General features: G+C 42.1%; 2 protein-coding genes across 4 annotated transcripts in view; both read right to left on the reverse strand.

Annotated features, from left to right (window-relative positions):
• Positions 1-523: 523 nt before the first annotated feature.
• ndufa7 (NADH:ubiquinone oxidoreductase subunit A7) lies at positions 524-2,214 on the reverse strand. The gene is made up of 4 exons (XM_089000911.1): positions 2,105-2,214; positions 1,682-1,731; positions 1,235-1,372; positions 524-737 (listed from the first exon to the last, which is right to left on the reverse strand). Exons 1-4 carry the CDS (start codon positions 2,153-2,155, stop codon positions 650-652), a joined length of 327 nt encoding a protein of 108 aa, XP_088857037.1. The 5' UTR covers positions 2,156-2,214; the 3' UTR covers positions 524-649.
• A 3,515-nt stretch (positions 2,215-5,729) lies between these two features.
• Positions 5,730-15,266, reverse strand: part of LOC148895855 (microtubule-associated serine/threonine-protein kinase 3-like) — a 41,321-nt gene continuing 31,784 nt past the window's right edge. For all 3 annotated transcript variants that reach the window (XM_088999982.1, XM_088999984.1, XM_088999985.1), the window contains 13 exons: positions 14,646-14,778; positions 14,402-14,567; positions 13,906-14,007; positions 13,679-13,801; positions 13,462-13,574; positions 13,155-13,321; positions 12,743-12,864; positions 12,452-12,652; positions 12,142-12,368; positions 11,913-12,035; positions 11,630-11,766; positions 9,948-10,132; positions 5,730-9,660 (listed from right to left, as the gene is read on the reverse strand). In XM_088999982.1, coding sequence (XP_088856108.1) covers positions 8,597-9,660; positions 9,948-10,132; positions 11,630-11,766; positions 11,913-12,035; positions 12,142-12,368; positions 12,452-12,652; positions 12,743-12,864; positions 13,155-13,321; positions 13,462-13,574; positions 13,679-13,801; positions 13,906-14,007; positions 14,402-14,567; positions 14,646-14,778 — 2,863 coding nt within the window. In that variant the 3' untranslated portion in view covers positions 5,730-8,596. The remainder of the gene's footprint in view (positions 9,661-9,947; positions 10,133-11,629; positions 11,767-11,912; positions 12,036-12,141; positions 12,369-12,451; positions 12,653-12,742; positions 12,865-13,154; positions 13,322-13,461; positions 13,575-13,678; positions 13,802-13,905; positions 14,008-14,401; positions 14,568-14,645; positions 14,779-15,266) is intronic.

Raw genomic sequence — 15,266 nt, forward strand, 5'->3', positions numbered from 1 at the left:
ATTTAGTTAAATCGTTTACATGCCATAAGTTTCTTCCCAACTTTCAATCGGACACAATATACTCTCAAATTACGGAGTCAATCAATTGACTTAAAATCTGTATGTTCAATTTCTACTTTTCGTCTTTATGGCTTCTTGTGTATAAGGTAATATCCTGAACCCAAGTCGGTTTTTCTGTTTTCAGAAATTGTGTTCTTCACCTTGTGTATAATTCACTCTGAGTGTCATGGATGTACTGAATTTTGTTCAGGTCATTACAATACAATATGTGATCGATTGCATTAGCATTCTCCTATTTATTCAAATACTGTATACTGTATATCCTGTATACATTTAAGTGTATGGCGTCATATTCAGGAAAAACCAACTCTACCTGCTGGGGACGCTGAAAAAGTATAGGTACAGCTTACATGTCATCCTATAACAGTATGACCTGTGTTTTGTGTATGCGGAAATGTGCATTGGAAATAATGGATGGCAACTGCAAATGCAAGAAAAACAATGAATGACCAACAGGGACAAATAAAGATACAGAATCAGTTTTATGACATTTGCAATATACAACCACAAGAATGAGTGTATCTCTGCAGGAACAAGTTCTGTGGGTTGATAAGTTACTAATATGTCAAAGTTTATTTTATTTTCAAAATCAGAGATACGGCTGGTCTGTGGAGAGCTCTGGTTGCTTGTACACTGCACCGGGAGTCACAGGAGTCTTAGCTGATGCAACAACTTGGCTGGAAGACAATAAGAAATTACTTGACCTGGAAATAATGTAACCCATCCGTAGACACTGACATGAGTTGTACAGTTTCTCCAAAAAGCCATGTTAATGGTGGAAAAGGTTTAGAAAAGTTTTTTGTCTCGTTTTTTTACGTCACAAAAACTTAGCGAAATAATGTGCGTTGTTTATAGCGACTACATATACCGGTAATTTGAACATGTCATTTCATTTTCAAATCTTTGTGTCCTAAATTCAACAATATATGCCTAGATATGACAGCAAGCAGAAGCGGATTATACTGAAATGTATGAAAGTGCTACAGACTCTGTTGAGGACAAAAATATATATATATATTATATAATAATATTATTAAACAGGTGAATTAGTCGTTGGAAAAAGTCGAGACTACTTCCTGTCTACATGTCATTTTTACATTGTGATAACCGTTTGACCCTGGGAGTAATTATTTCAATTTATATTTTTTCATTTAGAAAGTAAACTTTTGTTTACCTGCCGGCAGTGAGTGCCTTCTGTGAGGACATAACAACAGTGGGAGGCATAGATTCTCTGCGTCCATCTCTGGTGAAATAGTAGTTGTCTGCAAACTTGTGACTTGGCCCTTGGGCCAAATTGGGTGGAGGCTGCGTTCTCCAGGAGGGAAAAAAAGTCAATATAATACAGACAATAATGTCCTTACCTACAACCAACACAGTAAGAAAGTCATTTTCAGTTAATATTTGTATGAAAAGCCCTTCTTGGACATAAACATAAAACACATGTAAACTAGTAAGCACAGCTGCAGCCCCATGACGACGTAGAATAATTCTATATCGCAGTGAACATTAGTTCATTACGTAAATTCATAAACTTGAAATGTCACATGAGACTGAAAACAATTGTGTTTGTTGTCATGCAACATCACCTAGTAATTTCCACAGATTTACAAAACTAACTAACCTCTTTGCTATCTCTTCATACCGCAGCTGGAGTTTACCTTGAAGGTCACGCTGTAAATATACAAAACAGCATTACATTAACACCATCTTCTTATTTCTTCTTTTCCTTTCGGCTTTTCCCTTCGGGGGTCGCCACAGCGAATCAATGTCCTCCATCTAAACCCGGTTTTGTCCATCCTCTTCTCTCACACCAGCTACCTTCATGTCCGCTTTGACAACATCCATAAATTCAAGCATTACATTAATACCGTCTAAAACATTGGTTTTGTTGTCACGTCATAATTTTGCTTTCACGATTGCTGCCTTCATTTGCAGAAAAATTAACCCTGTCCAGTATCACACATCGATCGATGCATTTTAAAGATCTGATGTTCTGGGAGATCCTGTCTTGGATTCATCATAAGACAGTGTTTCAGTCACTTACCCCTGATAGAAAATTTCGAAGCTTTTGAATTATTTTTGTAGCAGTCGCCATATTTGCTGTTATGAAGGACACACAGCTTATTCTCTTTCAGTAACTATATTTTTTCAGCTCACTACTGCCCCCCTGCGGCATGGGTAGAACACTGCTTCTTCTCGGTCGGAAAAGGAAAATGATCCGGGCTGACAATATTAATTGTTGAAACCAGTGACGTGCAGTCAGTGGAGGCAGGGGAGGCAGTGCCTCACCTGTCATCATGGAAAGCTGTCATGGAAATATCAAATGAAAAAATAAATTAAACAGTTATATGTATTTAGTGATTTGTACTTTAAAGTTCTTGTCCATTTAACTTCACCGTTTTAGGATTTTTTTCTAAATCGCTGAATTTTCACATTTACCGTTCAAATACTAAGTAGAGACGAGCAGTGAGGCACCAGCCGGCTGATGCTCACTATGGATTGCGCAATCACTATGCTTACTGTGCTGGCTTGCTCTGCAGTGAGACCGCATTGGTGTCCTTCTGCATATCGCTATTAAAGCGTTCAAACACGTTAATATATGAACTAAATTTCTACAGTTTAGCTGGTGTATATAATGTAGAGTCATTGTACATTTTAAACATTGTACTCCAGTGTTTATTTTGTTTTATTTTTATCAAAACGCTGTGCGTAGGTGAGGCACACAGTTCTCCCGCCTCATGACAGGCAGGGGGCGCTTGTGATTCCAGAGATACTTCTTACTCCACGTCTGCAGAATAATAGAATTAGAGACAGAAAGCTACAGTAAACAGTTAGCAAGTAAAGTGCAACCCTGCAGTCATTTTTTCGTGTTGCTTGGCCTCACTTTCAGAATGGAGGATTACATATCTAAATTGAAAGAATTTTCTAAACTGGACTTTCAATCGAAGCAGGAGGTAATAATTAAAGGAAGACCAACACCGGAGCTAAAAGGTTTGCTTCAGACAACGGGACACAATAATCGCTCTTTTCAGACGGACTGGTACACACGAAAAGGCTGGCTGTGTGGATGTCCAGCAAGAAAGCGCCTTTTCTGCTTTTCCTGCCTTCTGTTCTCAACTTGTGACAATGTCTGGACTCCAATGGGATATTGCGACCTAAAAAATTTACAACGGAGCCTCATCAAAAATGAGCGAAGACTCAACATCAGCATCCACAATGCTAAGGTAAAGGAGAACCGGGAGATTTTAAAAGATCTCATCAATGCCACCTGCTTCCTTGCCAAACAACAGCTGGCATTTCGTCGAAATGATGAAAGTAAAGGCTCTGCTCATCGTGGCAACTATGTTGAACTATTACATGCTTTCGCTGAGAAAGATGACAGGCTCGCGAGTCATTTTGGGACATCCACTGTAGTTTCTAGCCTGTGAAACAGAACACAGAACAATTTAATTGAAGCAGTTGGTGATGTCATTAGAAATGACATTAAAAAGGAGATCGGTGCAGCCCCATTTGTTGCTGGAGAAGTAGACGAGATTGTCATTCTCAGCACTGAAAACATACAGTCGGAACAGGATTGATCAAGGACGACTTTCTTCACTGGCAGTGATCTCCGTTGAGACAGAGAGACTTTTAAAACTGAAGAAAGATAAGGAAGGCTTCTACAAAGAAGTTATCCATGCCTTTCTTCAGAAGGAGCGGCGCATGGACTAAAGGTAACACGATAAAAACGTTTTTTTTAAATTATTTTTTTCTATGCTACAGTTTGTATATATAAAAAATGCTGACATGAAATTTTAAACAAAATACGTTAACTGTTGCCAATCAAATGGTGAATATGTTGCGTCACACGTGTGTATCAACTCTCCAAATGGAAAAAAAACACATTTCCCAGCCGCCCTTGAACCCGGCATCTTCACAGCAAGACCCCTCGAACCGAGCTCCCGATGGGCCGCCACCACCCGTGGGCGCCCCGACCCCACCGTGAAACCTGCCGCACCCTGATGGCCAACATCGTCCAATTCGCCTGGCGACTCTGCAACTAGCTGCATCGCTTATGTCCACGATCGGACATCATATATGTCCACGATCGGACATCGTCGGACATCGCTTATGTCCACGATCGGACTTCGGGAAGACGCTTCATGGCCGACTCGGCCGCCGACGTCAGCGTTCTTCCTCAGCGTCCTGCAGAGCGCCACGTCAGCGCGATCATCGCCACCGTCGCCGATGACCGGCCTGTCCGTGCCCGGCAGCATGGCCAACCCCACGCACCTTCGTCCTCACAATCCCTCATCGATTCTCCGACTTGACCGATCCCAGCCGAACAACTCACGGTGAGAAGACCTTCCGGCATCGACTCGACGGCCGCGAGGAAAGTTTCCATCGATCGACTCAAACTGGCAGTCGTAGAGCACTCTTGCCGTGCTCCCGTACAACGACTTCAGGCACCACGAAACCTCCTCGGAAACCACCCCACCGACGCCTGCCATGCCCGGTGACCGTCATCTTGCCTGGCCTCACCATGTCGCAGAATGACTTTTGTTTTTATTTCTTTTTCCTTCATCGCTTTCACCGACTTCGGATCCAGGAGGGGAGCCCTGTTGCGTCACACATGTGTATGATTTTGAAGTGCGCTTTTCAACCCTTCCATGTCTTTCAATTCCTTGATCTCCTTGATGTGCGTCTCACCCTGACGCATAGCACACACTTGAAAATTGTATAAAAGGAGCTGTCGCGGGACAGAGAGATTGGGCGAACCACGGGGCAGAATCATATCAGACTCATCTCGGACTCAGACCCAGACAGACGCACCGCTCGCAGAGACCTGCTCAGCATCGCACGGAGTTTCACAGCACGACTTGCTCGACTCTACGCCACGATCAAGCTCTGCGCATCATCTGCCTGGAAGATCTGACAACGAACCTACTTACAAATAAAGAGAACCATCAAACTCTTTAAATAAACTACTCTGTAGAGTTCATATGTTTGTAAATCTGACTATGATGACGTCAGTGCCTCACCAGCCATGAACCTGACCGCACGTCACTGATTTCTAAGTGCTTTTCAAAATTCTCAAGGTCACTGTATAGTCACAGGATAAAGTTTTTCTGTGGGTGAGTAGCGGCAGCCACATTATTATTATTATTATTATTAATAATAATAATAATAATAATAATAATAATAATTATTATTATTATTATTATTATTATTGCGGCCCGGTAGTCGAGTGGTTAGCACACCGGCTTCACAGTGCAGAGGTCGCTGGTTCGGTCCGGCCTCCCTGTGTGGAGTTTGCATGTTCTCCCCGGACCTGCGTGGGTTTTCTCCGGGTCCTCCGGTTTCCTCCCACACTCCAAAAACATTCATGGCAGGCAAATTGACCACTCCAAATTGTCCATAGGTGTGAGTGTGAGAGTGACTGTTGTACGTCTTTGTGTGCCCTGCGATTGGCTGGCAACCAATTCAGGGTGTCCCCTGCCTCGTGCCCGAAGACAGCTGAGATAGGCTCCAGCAACCCCCGCGATCCTAATGAGGAATAAGCGGTACGGATGATCAGATTATTATTATTATTATTGTTGTTGTTGACGTGACCCAAACACGAGCAACAAGCTGTGCAGAGTCCACAGTAGTTTTGGATTTCAAACAACAGGCCCAACACACGATTTGGTCGAAGAGAAATACAAATTTATTTTTTTCCACAATAATACAGTACTGGGCGACACCGCCAATATACCATGCAATCAAGTAGTATTACATGTGTGCTTGTTTCATGCAGCATGCGTTGAACAGAAACGCCCACAGGAAAAAAACGTGCACATTTACAAGTGTGCCGCTTTCCTCGAGGAAATCATCACGTGCTCCTTGTCCGCTTGCTTTCATGACCTCACTTCGGTTGGGGTAATGGAGGGACGTTAAGTGTTGTCAGATTTTTCAGGTGTATAAAGGTAGGTGGTTGTCCAGTTTAATTCATAATCTAAAAACCCAATAATTAATCAAAATACTACATTGAGAATAGGGTTTATGAATTGACTTCCGCTTTATCAGAAGGCACAATTGGAGAACAAAGATTTTAGAAGTCATTTTTCATGCCGGACTGCTAAATTAATATCAATCCTTTTTTTTTTTTCATATCAAAAAGACCTTGCGAATCACAGAGGTATGATCATAAAGCAGGTTCAAAGAGGGCTGCTTGAATCAGTTTTAACTAATTTACTACCAGACGTGCAAAAAGTGCCAGGGTTTTTATCATTGTCACTTGAATTCCAGGAACCACAGAATATTTAATTTTAGGATTACATAAACATTCAATACAGCGTTCGAAACCTTCGACTCTCTTCTATCAGCAGAAAAAAAGTTAATTTCTAAATTATATGGGTCTGGTGTTATGAGCTTGAAAAGACGGGGTGGCTGTCCAAAATAAAATGCAATGCATACATATTGGTTTATACAACGCTTGAACAACAGTTGAAGCTGGAACAAAGCGTTAACATGCAAAGAAAGGCAATGCTGCCCCCTTGTGGAAAAGAAAAACATGGCCAGAGGCCATGGCCAGCGCTTTATCGGCAGCTATACATAAAAAAGCAAAACGCCCAAAATTCGGGAATGGCACTTTGCGTCATATTTTCAATTCCCAAATAAATTCGTGAATGGCAGTGAATTAGCTAATTTAGTGTAACCTGACCTCAACCATCACCATTCGCTCTGGTGTTTTTGCAAAATACAGGTGTCATGTGCAGTCTATTACTTTTCCTGTTGATTGGAAGTCTTGATCACCGAATTGTATTGTTGTCGTCAATATCCACGCACTGCTCATAAATACGGCAACTTTAAAACACGCACGCACGCTAATACACACAGTGGAGAAATGAGATGAAAAATCCATTGTTACAGATGACATTAATCCTCTTCTGTAACACACTCTAAGTCATTTAGATATATGACGTTTTGCATTTAGCTTTGTGTATTCAAAAAGAATGCGAGAAACAAATGAAAAACAACGACTTTTGTAAGATTCATTTAAGGTATGAAAAAGGGTAGTTCCATCTTGAAGCCAAGACTAAAGATCTGTACAGTACAATTGAATTTAGTTGTAAACAATCCCATATATTCAAACTGAAGTACAGTACTGTACTTGAGCGGTGGGGAAGGGGTTGGGGGTTAATAATAGGAACAGATTGTGAAAACTATGTTGAATTACAGGCCACATTCCTGACGGCAAACTTTGTGAACTTGTCATCATTGTCCTTGTGCGTCTCGTCCTTTTAACATGTTCACAACCTTATGAAAATAGACATTTATACACAAAATACATGTACAAAAACATGTTTTTAACAAGCCCTGGTTTCAGATTTCTGATTTTCTCGCACATTCAGCCAAAAGTACAAAATGAATGTCTGAATAATTTCATGCACTCCCCAATCATGCTGTAAACTTGAACACGGTTAATAAAGGCATGAAAGCAAGATATCTCACATTTGTGAATAAAGATACAAATCAAAACATTTAGCATTATTTGTTGAACAGAAGTGGAAAAACAATACCATGTTGTATGCTAACATACAAAAAAAAACATCACTCACGGCGGTTGCAAAGAAGACATGGATTTCAATTTGGCTGTTGAAGGTTGTGTTTTTGACACACTGCTTTGTATTAAACACAGTCAAACAACAGGAAAAAACAGTTTTGGATAGTAAACTGGCGCACATGATCCAATTCAAAAGATATGACTGAGCTCCAGATGAGTTTTACGTGCACACGCACGCACACACACACACACACACACACAAAACAATGTTCTGAGCATGAATTGCAAGCAGCAGAGAACACGGTCAGTATTTTAACTCCAACACAAAGCTGCAATATTCAGATGACTAACCAACGTTACATTCATTACCACTCCACTAATATGTGTTTTTAACAAGTGGAAGATTGTAATCGGTTTTCCAGTCCTTTTTTTACTTGATTGTGCAGACCAATGAGGGCAAGTTATGTTGTTATGTTGTGCTAAAGGAATCCAAAGCAAGCAGCAAGATGGATGGGTATATGATGCAAGGATCCATGCAAAAAAAAAAACATATCCACCATGTTAGTCACAGTGTGGACACAAGGTCAAAGGTCCTGGGTGTTTCGCCTTGTGTTACAAACGGAAGCTGAAGGTCAAACAATGTGAAGGGGGAGGGGGAGCGGGGTAACATGAACATCATCACTGTCTAAAAACAACGTTTTGGTCCAATAACAATTCCCAGCATTATCAACTTACATGGTACCACAGGAATTTATTTAAAAAATATAGACATTTATAAAAAATAAAAGTGAATGACATCCAGTCAGAGGCAATAAAACACATGTCATGGATTAAAAAAAAGTTGAACCTTGGCTGTTCAACCATTAAGACCTTCCCTCCCTTGCACTTAACGCACAGTGCCATACAACTGTAATAAATACGACCAGCAGGTCCACAAAGCAAATATGTACAGTGAAAAAATTCAAGTAAAATCTGCCACTGTTTTCATCACCCTCAATGCAAGGTGATCTGTCACTTGTTCACACCCAATTTTTGTGGCGCCTCATGTCTGCACTCAGATTTTGCGGCCGATTGTCCGACTTGAATGGAACTGGATGTGTCGTCTTCTTGGCTGCAGCTTTTATCACGAAGGAGGTCCACCAGCTGCTGTGGCTGAGACGAAGTGACGGTGAGCTCCTGCTGGGCCTCCTCCCCGTCTGAACAAGGCTCCCATTCATCCTGCTCCTCGCTTTCTGTCGAGCCCTGCACGGCGATTTGGGGTACGAGGGTGAACCTCTTTACCGTCGGCACCTGCAGCTCCACCTCCTGGCTGTTTTGCGATCCAGTCTTAGCCAGCCAAGTGGTCCTGTGTTGCAGCCGTTTCTGGGCTTGCGTTAGTTGAACCCCGGGGGTGGCCGTGGCGCTCGTCTTCTCCTCGGGTTCATCGAAGCTCACCTCCTGCACCGCTTCCTGCTTTTTGAAGGAGTCGCGGCGCTCCGAGAGGTTGAGCTTTCGCATGACAACCAGTTGCTCTGATCGCTCGGGCCCAGAGTCCCAAATCCTCTGGCCGCCCAAGTAGCTGCAAAGTCTGGAGTGGTCGACCCCCTGGTGAGAGCCGGAGAAGCTCCCGTCCGCTTCTGAGTCAACAAGTATCTCCCCTTCACTGTAAAAGGGCACTTCCAAGGTGTGCCTGCGTGCGGTGTAAGACTTTTTATCGGTGTGATACATTCCAGATAGTTTCTCAGCTGACTGGACCCTCTTGAGGAGGGGAGATCGAGGTGGTTCTGCACTGCGGGGCCGTACGACGTGTCTTACGATGGTGGGCGGCGACAGGGTTTTGCCATGGAAGGGGTGAAGTGTTTTGCCGAAACTTGGCAACGGTGAAGGAGAGCGCTGCGGAGAAAGCGGCTGTGCGGAAGAGGAGGAACAGGCAAGGGGGGAAGGGGGGATGTTGCTGGTTGACTTCCGTCGGCCCACCTTGTTGTAACGCTGTGTGCTGAGCTTGGAGCCCAAACCGTGGAGAGAACTTGGACGGATGTGTGTGGCAGGGGAGCTAGGAGAACTGGAACATGGAGAAGTGCTCTGAGGAGAGTTATCTGGAAAGTTAGACAGAAACTGAAGTTAAAAACCTTCCCAATATTGTTCCAATCCACAAACCAGTTTCAATTGCTTGAAAACAGCAACCATTTTTAGTCACACAGGTGTTTTTGAGATTATAAAACAGAACAAAAGATAATACAGCCACCAAATCTGACCTTAATATCCATTCCTGCATTTTCTCCTTCATTCCTTGGGCATATCCCCAAACATACATGATGACTTATGCCATTCTTTGTTTTCTGAAGTATATTTTTAATCTCTTGAATATGAGCACGGGACATACCAAAGGCCTGATTGTCAGGTGCAGGGCTTCGGCAGGGCGTGGAGGGGCCTGGAGAAAGGCTGTGAGTCGGCGAACCTGGCAGACTCTCACTAGAAGAAACGGAGTGGTGGAGACCTGACGAGAAGCTGCGACTGCTGTGCATCACAGTGCTCTGCTTCGATAACTTCTTTAAGATGCTGCGTCTCCTGCATGACCACAAGTAATCCAGCAGAGGAAGAAGAGTTCACCACATTAAGCCGTTTAATGTCTTCAAGTTGGCGTTTTCAATTTTCAGTTTTATATTTGAATATATTTTAGCAGACGTCTCCATGAAATGAAGAGAAAGGCAAACACTTTCCCCGACAATTCCACAAGCCTCTATGTGTCCGTGTGTATTGTGAAACTGGTTTGTGCATCTGGGAAATTAAAAAAGGGGGCGAGTTGGCCCCCTTGGGTCTGAAAATGGGGCCAAATTCTAAAATTGATGGGGCAGATTTAACTAGATTGCAGAATACAAGTATAGTACTATGCAGTATACAAAACTGATTGAAATAAACCTAAATACATTCATTGGAGCATGATATTTCTAAATTGCAGATGACAAACCATTATTTGAGTCAAATGTATTGTTTCTAATATATATATATCATAAATATATCATAAAATAAACATTTTCTATTTTCTTTAGTTACTACACAACCAATCCTGTGCTATTTTGATATTGTACGGTATTACAGAGAATACAAAGGGAACAGATTTATCACAATGTTTCCTACTCGTGTCTACTTAAACAAATTTCTTTGCTTTGAAGATTTCCAATGTGCTCCAACAGAAATCATTCCCACTATCTAATGATAATAATAATAATAATAATAATAATAATACATTTAATTTCTAGGCACCTTTCAAAACTCTCAAGGACACTCACGGGATAATAACTTTTTTTAATATTTAACAGCAATTTGCTGCAACAAATTGTCACTACCCTCTGCAGACTTATTCATTTGTTTCTTGGAAAACGATAATATGCTTTTTTGCATCCTGTTTTCAATGTTTTTTACAATTTTACTCATGTTCTAACAGTCCATATTGCAACCCTCCGTCATGTTTGATGTAAAGAATGCATTGCACCACAGGTAAATTAATATTTGATTATCTCTTTCGGCAGTTCCGTCAGATCATGGAAAAGCCCGATATCGTTGACCACGACTTTGGAATGCACCGAAACAAATGCAAGGTGTTTGTGGCGAGATATCGATAAGGCAAGATGGCCGACGCCAAAAGTTAAAACCTCTGAAGGAATACGAACAGTTTTCAACTGCTGTTTAACTAAATACAGTAAAGTCTCGTTATATCGATATCGGATATATCGATAGTCCCGGTTATATCGATACTATTTCTATGCACGCACGGAGAAAATTACATGCAAACAGGGTCGGATATATCGATAGTCCCGGTTATATCGATATTTTTTCAGACTCCCTTGAATATCGATATAACGAGACTTTACTGTATGTTTCTATAGCTATTTTAACAGAAGTATGTCATATGTGGCGTATATGTATAAATTAAATAAGTATCCAAGTACGGGTGTGTATTTTTTCACATTAATGGGCATCTAACATAACTAGTAGAATAAAGGTATCAAAAAATAGTGAAGAGTACAGATATGCAACCATACTGAACCCGAATAGGTATCTCACCGATCATAGTTATCTCTCCTCTTGCTCCTCTTGCTGCGACGTGCCATCTTTCCTTTATATTTGGTTTTTCGGGCTGGACCAACTTTGATGGACGTGTTCTCAAGCGCGATGGTCTGGACTGCCACCTTACTGCCACTCTGTAAATATCATTGCATGACAGATTTAATGTATGAGCCTAAATAGATCATAAAAATACTCCGCCCCCTATTTGCAATAACTTGAACTGTACAAAAGTGTTTGAATTAAACATCAGTACAATACAGTTATACAATTGGATTTATACCTTTAACAGTAGTTCAATCATCTCGGTGTGAACCAGTCCTTGGACGGACTCTCCATTTACGTGAGTGACGAGATCTCCAGTACGTAACCCTGCCTGGTAGGCGGGACTGCCCTCATCCACACTCTGTTACACAAGTACGGCGAATGGGTGACAAAACGGATGAAAGGTTGGAATCTCAAGCCCCCCTAAAGGGTCGCTGATAGGTTTTGCGTGATGAGAGACCACCCACCGACACCATGTGATGGACCGTGTAGACATCGCTGTCACCCATGTAGACGCGGATGGCCTGCATTGTGAAGCCATACTTCTTGCCCGAGGTGTGAATGATGATTGGCGGTTTTATGCTACCGGGACTGAGGGACAGGTCTCGGCTGGGGGAGGAGTCACGAGAGGAAGGGTTTGAGGACAGTGACCTTGGGGAGATGGGACTGGGCTGGAGGCCGCTGGGAGAGTCGTCTGTCATAAAAATAACATCACAGACTCTTGTTAAATCAGGGTCCTTTCTCCACCAACTGGACTAAGATGCTTTTTGCTTTTACCTGTTGTTATGATGAGCGACAGAGCTGAAACAGAGGCAGACTTGGGAACTTTGCCTCCACACGGAAGACGCTGTCTGTCTGGTGTCTCAAGTTGGTTACCAAATCGCCGTGGGCCCGTTGGCTCTTTGGGGGATGAGTGTTTGGCCCCTGTACTGTTGCTGCGGATCCTGATCCTTCGAAGTTTGGAAACAACGACTTCAGCTGCGAGGAAGAGAACAAGTTATGCGGACAAACGATTGAAAAAGACAAAACTCAACCTGTACTCAAGATACAGTATCTGTTTGTAATTACCCTCATCATCGGTTGAGACAGCAAAGCGGGGTGTCATCTCTAGGCTGTGCGTGCTACTCATCACAAGGGGACTGGTGCTCCTATCAGAGTGAGAGGACCTAGGCGATGCCCAGGAGCAGAGGCTACAAAACCCAAACGACCAGGTAGGTTAGCGAAAAACAAAGACAGTTGAACCCAGGCCTGTTGTGTTTCGGCTAGATTTTGCTAAAATGTCATGAATAGGGATCCATTTATTCCAATAGTTCAAAATTTGGACAATTTGGTGTGATTGGCTGAGTCTAAAATACAACAAATTCATCTCGTTTCGTGTATGTCAAAAGGCACCCATGGAAACACTGCAAAATCATTATCATCAATAGTGACTGATGGAAAGTGAACAGAGTGAACTTGAATCTGAAGATGGTGTGAGTACCTGGCCATGCGTCCCGGGAGTCTGGGCTCTAGAACGCCGTCGGCTGGACCTATCGAGGGACTAAGCCCTCCAACATCGACACGGTCCTCTTTGTCCTCGCTGTGACTGCGATCAGATGAGAAGCTCAAATTGGATGGTGTAGCCAAATGTTCTGAGCTGCTGTACACCTGAAAAAAACAGTCAAGACACACACTCACACACATCAATATATCTCAAGCTTGACTGCCAAAGCAGTAAACCAAAATAACATTTTGTAATCATGTGGACTTTTTCCATCTCTCCAATGCACCTGCTTTGGCATCATTACCTTGCTGAATCGATGCGACCATGAGGAAAACTGCCTGATTTCCATTGAAGACTCTTCATCATTGGTTTCCTCATCTTCATCGGATGCCATATGATGATAGCGCTCAGATCGTGCTGAAAACAGATGCAACAACATCCTTATAATCACGTCTGGCACTCAATTTGAATTTTTTTTTGCATTTCAAAAATGGTTTAATATAATCTCAAATGTAGTGTACTGTCAAAGTAGCTTGTATCATCTTCAGAATCAAGCTGAGGGATAAATTCTGCTTTTTGTCGTAATAGTCCATTCCAGTCCAAACCCACGAAGAAGCCGTGCTGTTTGACCTCTGAGGCCCCACCTACAACCATGGAGTGATATAAACATTTCAGTGGTTTTGAGAAGGGGAAAAAACATTCAGGCGGAGTTGTTTTACATAACGACGAACAGTAAACTAAATCGTACCGGTTCCCAGTCTTTCTAGCGGGCTTTGTCTCAAGAGATGGGTAATCATGTCCTGAGCGTCCATTGGTAGAGCATCGTCTCCTTCAGGCCAAATGATATCATCTGCAAATTTGAGGACAGAGTATACAGTAAACTGTATGTTGATAGTGGACTGTTTACTTTATTGTGTTTTGTACCGTACTACAAACATTTACTGTGCTTCTTTATGCATGTCCTGTACTGTGTTCAACTAAATATGGCCGTATAAATATTTTTTTGTACTCATACACATGAAAATTTACCAATACATGTAGGGTTCGCTACAACCTGGGAACTTTCCTGAGACGCCTTTCAAATTGCTTGCCTAGCTTGATGAAGATAAATTATTGGAAATGGAAACATTTTTGAGACCAATTAAAGTGAAGTTGAATGATCTTGGCACATTAGTGGTTGGGAATCACCGTTGTAAAAACAGCTGCATGTGACGGAAGAAAGGAGAAGGTAAATATGATCTCACCACTGACAACTTGGCCAAAAAGTTCCTCTGGAGTATCGCCAAAGAATGGAACACAACCGACCAGGAACTCATAAAGGATAATTCCCATCGCCCACCAGTCGACTGGTTTCCCGTACCCTTGCCTGAGGATCACCTCTGGGGCAATATACTCTGGAGTACCACACACCTGCACAAGAAAATCAACAACAAAGGTTTAGAATGTGTTATTTTTTTGGAAGGTGTCTGAAATATGACAGAGCCTCACCTGTTTATCAACAAATTCCCTTGTATCTTTCTCCATGTGACCCTCGTAGAGGTTTGTGGTCATGTTCATCAGACCGATTTTTGACAGGCCAAAGTCTGTTAACTTAATGTGACCCATGGATGTGATCAGCAAACTGTTCGGGGAGAATACAAACAACGGGTTTAATTAATTGGTCCAAAGAAGGGTATTTAATGGGGTCGTTGCACACACTTTTATGGGTTTCTAAACTCCTAAATAACACTGCAATCAATAGTTTCAAATGCTTTTTTGGAATACAGAATACTCACTCTCCAGACGCCACAGCCATGGTGCATATTAATGTTCCATCAAACATGAATAATTTGCTACGGATCCAATAATTGTTGAATGTTAGTAATGTCTACCGGTAATCATGTTATAGCTAAAGTGGCAGTAGCAGCAAATAGTGTAGTCTAAATAAAGAAATAAATACATGAGCAAATGAGCAAAGAAAGAAAGTAAAAATTTAACAAAGTATGAAAAAAGAAAGCAAGAAAGAAAGAAAGAAAATAGCATCCGCCAACATTCCAAAAAAAACAAATCATCAGACACCAACATAAATCATAGAACCATAGAGAGTACTTTTACAGACGAGACGTCTGA

This window comes from Hippocampus bargibanti, linkage group LG07 (assembly GCF_051943395.1).
Source record: "Hippocampus bargibanti isolate YZ-2025 linkage group LG07, ASM5194339v1, whole genome shotgun sequence".
In the NCBI taxonomy this organism is placed as follows: Eukaryota; Metazoa; Chordata; class Actinopteri; order Syngnathiformes; family Syngnathidae; genus Hippocampus; species Hippocampus bargibanti.

What these genes read in the sequence shown, in the direction of transcription:
- ndufa7 (XM_089000911.1), bottom strand. Translation starts at nt 2,155, where the DNA reads ATGGCGACTGCTACAAAAATAATTCAAAAGCTTCGAAATTTTCTATCA. An exon ending in TATGAAGAGATAGCAAAGAG is followed by an intron (nt 1,373 to 1,681) that starts GTTAGTTAGTTT and finishes TCCCTCCTGGAG; the next exon opens with AACGCAGCCTCCACCCAATT. An exon ending in AAGGCACTCACTGCCGGCAG is followed by an intron (nt 738 to 1,234) that starts GTAAACAAAAGT and finishes ATTGTCTTCCAG; the next exon opens with CCAAGTTGTTGCATCAGCTA.